Below are 7,911 nucleotides of genomic sequence, written 5' to 3' on the forward strand. Positions count from 1 at the left end.
GCATCTACTTTTCATGTTTGCTCAGGTGGAGGAAGAGTTGGTTGTCCATCAGGACAAAACCGTGGTCCACATAGACACCAACAATATGGATAGGAAGAGAGATGGGGACTTAAGGCAGAAATTCAGGGAGCTCGGGTGGAAGCTTAGAGCTGGGACAAACAGAATTGTTACCTCTGGTTTGTTGCCCATGCCACGTGCTAGCAAGATGAGGAATAGGGAGAGAGAGAGGAGTTGAACATGTGGTTACAGGGTTGGTGCAGGAGGGAGGGTTTTGGATACCTGGATAATTCGGCCTCTTTCTGCAGCAGGTGAAACCTCTATGACCTGAACCAATATCCTGGGGAGGAAATTTGTTAATGCTCTTCGGGTGGGTTTAACCTAATTCACAGGGGGATGGGAACCGAAAATGTAGTTTGAGTATAGAGGAGGTTAAGAGTAGGGAGGTCCGAAATAAGGTTTTAGGGTCGCAAGAGGGCACTGGCAAGCAAAACGTTGGTTTGAAGTGTGTCTATTTCAACGCCAGGAGCATCCGGAATAAGGTGGGTGAACATGCAACATGGGTCGGGACCATGTTGTAGCCATTTCAGAGACATGGGTAGCGCAGGACAGGAATGGTTGTTGCAGGTTCCGGGATTTAGATGTTTCAGTAAGAACAGAGAAGCTGGTAAAAGAGGTGGGGGTGTGGCAATATTATGGCTGCAGAAAAGATGTTTGAGGACTCGTCTACTGAGGTAGTATGGGCTGAGATTAGAAACAGGAAAGGGAGAGGTCACCCAGTTGGGAGTTTTCTATAGGTCTCCAAATAGTTCCAGAGATTTAGAGGAAAGGAGAGCAAAAATGATTCTCGATAGGAGCGAGAGTGACAGGGTAGTTGTTATGGGGGACATCAACTTCCCAAATATTGACTGGGAATATTATAGTTCAAGTACTTTAGATAGGACAGTTTTTGTCCAATGTGTGCAGGAGGGTTTTCTGACACAGTATGTAGACAGGCCAACAAGGGCGGGGGCCATATTAGATTTGGTATAGGGTAATGAACCCAGCCAGGTGTTAGATTTGGAGGTAGGTGAGCACTTTGGCGATAGTGACCACAATTCAGTTATGTTTACTTTAGCGATGGAAAGGGATAGGTATACACCAGAGGGCAAGAGCTACAGCTGGGGGAAAGGCAATTACGATGCAATTAGACAAGATTTAGGATGCTTAGGATGAGGAAGGAAACTGCAGGGGATGGGCACAATAGAAATGTGGAGCTTACTCAAGGAACAGCTATGTGTGTCCTTGATAAGTATACACCTGTCAAACAGGGAGGAAGCTGTCGAGTGCAGAAACTGTGGTTTACTAAGGAAGTTGAATCTCTTGTCAAGAGGAAGAAGATTTATGTTAAGATGAAATGTAAAGGCTCAGTTAGGGTGATTCAAGGTTACAAGGTAGCCAGCAAAGGCCTAAAGAGAGAGCTAAGATGGGCAAGGAGGGAACATGAGAAGTTGTTGGTGGATAGGATCAGGAAAAACTCTAAAGCTTTCTATAGGTATATAAGGGATAAAAGAATGACTAGAGTAAGATTAGGGCCAATCAAGGACAGTAGTGGGAAGCTGTGCGTGGAATCAGAGGAGATAGGGGAAGTGCTAAATAAATATTTTTTTGTCAGTATTCACACTAGAAAACGACAATGTTGTTGAGGAGAATACGGAGGAACAGGCGACTACACGAGATGGATTGAGGTTGACTAGGAAGTGGTGTTAGAAATTCTGAAAAGTGTGGAAATAGATAAATCCTTTGGGCCAGATGGGCTTTATCCGAGGATTCTCTGGGAAGCCAGAGAAGAGATTGCCGAGCTTTCAGCTTTGATCTTTATGATGTCATTAGTACCAGAAGACTGGAGGATAGCAAATGTTGTTCCGTTGTTCAAAAATGGGGAGTAGAGACAACCCTGATAATTATAGACTAGGGAGCCTTATTTTGGTTGTGGGTAAAGTGTTGGAAAAGGTTATGAGAGATAGGAGTTATAATAATTGATAGGAATAAGTTGATTAGGGATAGTCAACATGGCTTTGTGAAGAATAGGTCGTGCCTCACAAAACTTGAGTTCTTTGAGAAGGTGACCAAACAGGTGGATGAGAATAAAGCCATTGATGTGGTGTATATGGATTTCAGTAAAACGTTTGATAAGGTTCCCCATGGTAGGCTACTGCTCAAAATATGGAGGCATGGGATAGAGGGCAATTTAGCGGTTTGGATCAGAGATTGGCCAGCTGAAAGAAAGCAGAGGGTGGTGGTTGATGGGAAATGTTCATCCTGGAGTTCAGTTACTAGTGGTGTACTGCAGGGATCTGTTTTGGGTCCACTGCTGTTTATCATTTTTATAAACGACCTGAATGGGGACATAGAAGGATGGGTAAATTTGCGGACGACACTAAGGCCGGTATAGTTGTAGATAGTGATGAAGAATGTTGTAGGTTACAGAGAGACTGCAGAGCTGGGCTGAGAGGTGGCAAATGGAGTTTAATGCAGAGAAGTGTGAGGTGATTTAGTTTGGAAGGAGTAACAGGAATGCAGAGTACTGGGCGAATGGTAAGATTCTTGGTTGTGTAGGTGAGCAGAGATATCTCGGTGTCCATGTACATAGATCCCTCAAAGTTGCCACCCAGGTTGGTAGGGTTATTAAGAAGGTATATGGTGTGTTAGCCTTTATTAACAAAGGGATTGAGATTCGGAACAATGAAGTCATGCTGCAGCTGTACAAAACTCTAGTGCAGCCACACTTGGAATACTGTAAACAGTTCTGGTCACTGCATTACATGAAGGATATGGAAGCTTTCAAAAGGGTTCAGAGGAGATTTATTAGGATGTTGCCTGGTATGGAGGGAAGGTCTTACGAGGAAAGGTTGAGGGACTTGGGCTGTTTTCATTCGAGAGGTGACTTACTTTGAAACGTACAAGACAATCAGAGGGTTACATCAGGTGGACAGTGAGAGCCTTTTTCCTAGGGTGGTGATGACTAGCATGAGGGGGCATAGCTTCAAATTGAGGGGTGATAGGTATAGGACAGATGTCAGAGGTAGTTTCTTTACACAGAGAGTAGTAGGGGTTTGGAACGCCCCACCTGCAACAGTTGCAGACTCGCCAACTTTAAGGGCATTTAAATGGTCATTAGATAGGCATATGGACAAGAATCGAACAGTATAGGTTAGATGGGCTTCAGATTGGTTTCATAGGGCGGTGCAACATCGAGGGTTGAAGGGCCTGTACTATGCTGTAATGTTCTATGGTCTAAAGTCATGGAGCATGCATTAGGTGATTTCAAATCTGGATACTCTCTCAGTACTGTACTGTAAAGCCTTCCCAGTTGACCAGATAGCAGCGAGTTGCGGCTGATACCTGTTGTAGTGTTGAAGAAAATGTAAGACTCAGTCACAGAGTATTGTCTGTGCATTGACGCAAGGTTAGAAGTGACATAGCTTGGTGGTAGGTTTCTTCATAAAGTGGAGGTGACTTACATGTTGCTGCCCAAAACATTCGGACAAAAATGTTCCTCAAAGACCTGTGAGGAGTTAAATGCCCTGTACAGTGTTGTTCCCCCCTCCCTCTCACTCGTCACCCAGCTGCTCCTTCTATTTCCTGCCTATCTTGCCACTTCCCCATATTCTCCAACCCAAAACACAGCCCCACCAAGCTGTCCATGCTTGAGGTACAGCTGACCTGAAGGTAGCAAAACAGTGCAGAATCTGCAAAATCTACTAGTCATAGTCAGAATTAAATCAGGAATCTAGCTAAAAGGCTTCATTCATTATTTACAATTCAGTTGCTAGTTTGTCCAAATCAACTGCTGGTTAATCTCTTATATGTTTTAGACAATAGTCAATAGTTAGACAATAGTCTACTATTGACTATTGTCTAACACTTATAAGAGATTAACCAGCAGTTGATTTGGACAAACTAGCAACTGAATTGTAAATAATGAATGAAGCCTTTAAAGTAATATAGTTGGGGGATCTTTTCTACACACAATAGCATGAGTCATTGAGTGAGATGAGCACATGGTGAGGCACTTTTTTGGGATAGTCCAGATCACAACAGGTTCCTATAACATGTTTGAGAGTGTGTAACTTTGATCTCCAGCATCTGCAGTCCTCACTTTCTCCTATAACATGTTGGCATGTGTGTTTGGGTGCATATGGAGCAGCCTGATTCTGATAGCAGTTAGGAGACTTCCACCTGACAATAACACTCTAACAATGTTACATATTTAGGTGTCTAGGAGAAAGTGAGGATTGCAGATGGTGGAGATCAGAGTTGAGAGTGTGGTGCTGGAAAAGCACAACAGGTCAGGCAGCATTCGAGGAGCAGGAGAGTCGACAGTTTTGGGCATAAGCCCTTCATCAGGAAGCCCTTTATCAGGGTAATTTAGGTGTCTGTTTTAATCTGAAAGTGTGTTTAATGCCATCAATTTTTCTAGGTTCGCATTATCCACCAACTTTGCAATATCCGCAAAATTTCAAATTGGTAAGATAACATCCTTGAATATCGTGACATTTTCTAAAAGCCCTTTCTGTTCCAGAACAACACACCATATTACTCTAATTGTGTCAGACACAACTCAGTTAGTCGGGCTCTGCCTCCCAGTCACAAAGTTTCAGGTTTCACTCCAGGACCTGAGCACATGAACATCAACGTCAACACCCAGTGCCGGAGGCTAGGAAACATTGTGATGCTAGTACTGTAGTACCGTCTTTCGGATGAGAAGATAAATCAACACCGTACGTTTTCTCATACGGACATAAAATGTCTCCACTCAGTATCTGAATATGACCTTAAGACATAGGAGTAGAAATAGACCATTCCGCTCATCAGTCTGTTCCACCATTCAGAGAGATTATGGGTGATCTGATTATCCTCAGTTCCACATTCCTGCCTTTCGCTATAACCCTTGACTCCCTTACTAAATATAAATATGGCCATCTCAGCCTTGAATATATGTAGCAACTGATGTTTTAATAAATTTCTGATTCTGATTCAAGTTTAATCTCCCCCACTAAATTCCCTCATTTTATAGAAAAAAACCTCAAAATCTTTCAAATATCAGGCTTTAAACTTGGGAAGCAATTCTAATTTTATCATTCCATAAGTATACACAAATAATATAGTTTCTAATTTAGTACGAACTAACAGAAGAATCTATAGAAAATTATAGTTCCTGGTCCCTCATTTTTCTCTAAATTAAATCTGTTTAGTCACGTTACGGTGATCACTTTAACATTTAATAAAATGAAACAAAAACATGTTTAATCTGCATTATTAACAAACAGTCAGCCAAATTAGTAGTGCTAATCTAAATTACAAAACAGCTTATGAGACGTTAACTGCACTCATTCCCTATGGTAGACTTATTTCCAGTTATAATCTATAATGAAAGAAACAGAAAGGAAAAAAGTCCCCAAAAAAATGGCAATATCTTAAATAAAACAAAATTAGTCTTGTTATACACTGTTCAAACCATTATTATAAACACAACAAGCTGAATTATTTAAAAAGATTTACCTAGTTCATGCTTGTGCCACATCAGTGTGATATCTGGGAGCGAATGTGGCTTTATTGGAAACTCTGGTATTTCCAGAACCCGTCCAATTACTAGAGTGACTGTATCTGGGATAGATCGAAGAAATTCCACTGCTTCTGCATGGCTCATACTGGTGATGTCAACACCATTCACCTATGACAAGTAGTGGCAAAAGAACTAAAGCTGTTATCATGTAAGACACATCTTCCAAGTAAATGAGTCATCCAAATCTACACCCATTTGCATGCTTACTGTATTTCTGCTTATGCTCGGACTTGTTTTGTCTGAAATGCTTTGCTCACATGAAGCTAACTTTGTGATCTGATTCTACTCAACTTAGAATGAAACACTGTTCCTGATAATTATTAAACTGTAATTGCATCAGAGATACTTGATATTATCAGTACATCAAAAGGTCTGTAAAACTTCTACTAATGTTGTTTGTGAGGTATTTTGTTCCATTTTAAAAAGGACCACCAGTTCAGATTTACTTTAGCAAAATAGCTTAAGCTATGCCTTATTCTAGATAGGATTACCAAGAATTAGGATACTTGTAATTTATATTTTAACCATGTATAGAAATGATGCTAATATACAAGACGAGAGATTTGGAAATTGGGAATTTTTTCTTTCTCCTTCATTTTCAAATTACATTAAAAAAAACTGAACAACATGGATGCATGCCACAACACAGCAACATTAGTTCAGACACTACTGGAAGTAACAACATCACTGGGAGAAGATACAATAATTAATGTCTCAATAGTTTCCGAAAGAAAACAATTATAAAATTTGTTTTAATACATTTTAAGATTGAAATCCTGGTGCAGTCACTTAACATTTGGTTATTGAGACCTTGCTTTCCCAGAAGGTCATAAATGATTACAGATTTCTTGGTTTCAAGTACATGGGGAAGCAGACAAATTTGCTGACAATAGCCCCCAAAATGCCAAGTAACATTCAAGCAAGGAAGTGACCAATGAGGGAGAAGGCACACTCCTACGTGGATGAGACAGAATCTGAGAGGAGCTGCTCCTCTAAGCACAGACTATTTATTCCAGCAAATACAGGAAGGAAACAGCTGGTGACTGGAGGAGCAGCGGGTAGTGGGAAGGTACATGGCTGTGTGTCAGGCTGAGGGGCCAAAAGCAGGCTGGCTAGAGACCAAGTGTGAGCAGAAACACAGAACTCACAAAGCAGAGAAAGAGAGAACAGTTTTGAATCTATCAACAGACAAAAAATCTTTCAACTGAGAGCAAGGAATACTTGGAGTGACTGAAGTCAGGATTTTCTTAGAAATAAAGATGGCATTTCTAACTTAAGGCTGCAAAGGTTCAACAGCTGCTAAATAGTAAAGGTGGAGTTGATGCTATTATGATGAACACTGTATTGGAAAATCTAATAACGATTTGCACACACGCATTATCACATCTCAAAGTTTTTCCAGAAACTATGCATTACTTAGTCAGACGTGACATCACTTCACCTGACGAAGGAGCAATGCTCTGAAAGCTTGGGATTTCAAATAAACCTGTTGGACTATAACCTGGTGTCATGTGATTTCTAAATTTGTCCACCCCAGTCAAACAGCAGCATCTCCACGTCACATGCATTACTTAGAATGCAGTTAGTGTTAATTACAAACATGGAACTACTTGCACATATTAACATTTCAACAGGAATGAATGACTTGGATTTTTTATAATTCTCTTTATGACCTTAGGACATCCCAAAGTGCTTTATATTAAAGTTCATTCCTGAGCAACTTCAACCATAACAGTAGATGATTGTCTCACTTTTCCCTATACATATTTGCCAGCAGTAAATTTACTCAATCAGTGTTCTATCCAATTGTACAGTTTCTCTCTCTCATTCTTTAATTCCCAAGCTTCCTGCATTGATTCCATGTTCTTTCCCTTTGGTATCACCTGCAGTTTTGTTTTGCTGATTTACATTCAGTTTCTCAATCCAAGTCAATTAACAGCAGACATGATCTCGTTACAGAGCCCCAGGTCCCCAAATTCAAATATTTCTACAGTGAGATTGTTTCTCTTAACTTTTTTCAAGTTTTTTTCCCCACTCTTCATGCCCTTTTATTTTATCTAATTCCCTGATTACAGTTTTGATTTCAACAAGCCTTCTTGAAGTCAAGGAGGAGAAAGTGAGGTCTGCAGATGCTGGAGATCAGAGCTGAAAATGTGTTGCTAGAAAAGCGCAGCAGGTCAGGCAGCATCCAGGGAACAGGAGAATCGACGTTTCGGGCATAAGCCCTTCTTCAGGAATGAGGAAAGTTTGTCCAGCAGGCTAAGATAAAAGGTAGGGAGGAGGGACTTGGGGGAGGGGCGTCGGAA

General features: G+C 40.9%; 1 protein-coding gene across 5 annotated transcripts in view; it reads right to left on the reverse strand.

Annotated features, from left to right (window-relative positions):
• ptpn13 (protein tyrosine phosphatase non-receptor type 13) overlaps nt 1–7,911 on the reverse strand; it is a 263,474-nt gene that overhangs the window by 73,439 nt on the left and 182,124 nt on the right. For all 5 annotated transcript variants that reach the window (XM_043695955.1, XM_043695937.1, XM_043695928.1 and 2 more), the window contains one exon: nt 5,542–5,713. In XM_043695955.1, the coding sequence (XP_043551890.1) occupies nt 5,542–5,713 (172 nt within the window). The remainder of the gene's footprint in view (nt 1–5,541; nt 5,714–7,911) is intronic.

This window comes from Chiloscyllium plagiosum, chromosome 1, assembly GCF_004010195.1.
Source record: "Chiloscyllium plagiosum isolate BGI_BamShark_2017 chromosome 1, ASM401019v2, whole genome shotgun sequence".
NCBI classification, from domain to species: domain Eukaryota; kingdom Metazoa; phylum Chordata; class Chondrichthyes; order Orectolobiformes; family Hemiscylliidae; genus Chiloscyllium; species Chiloscyllium plagiosum.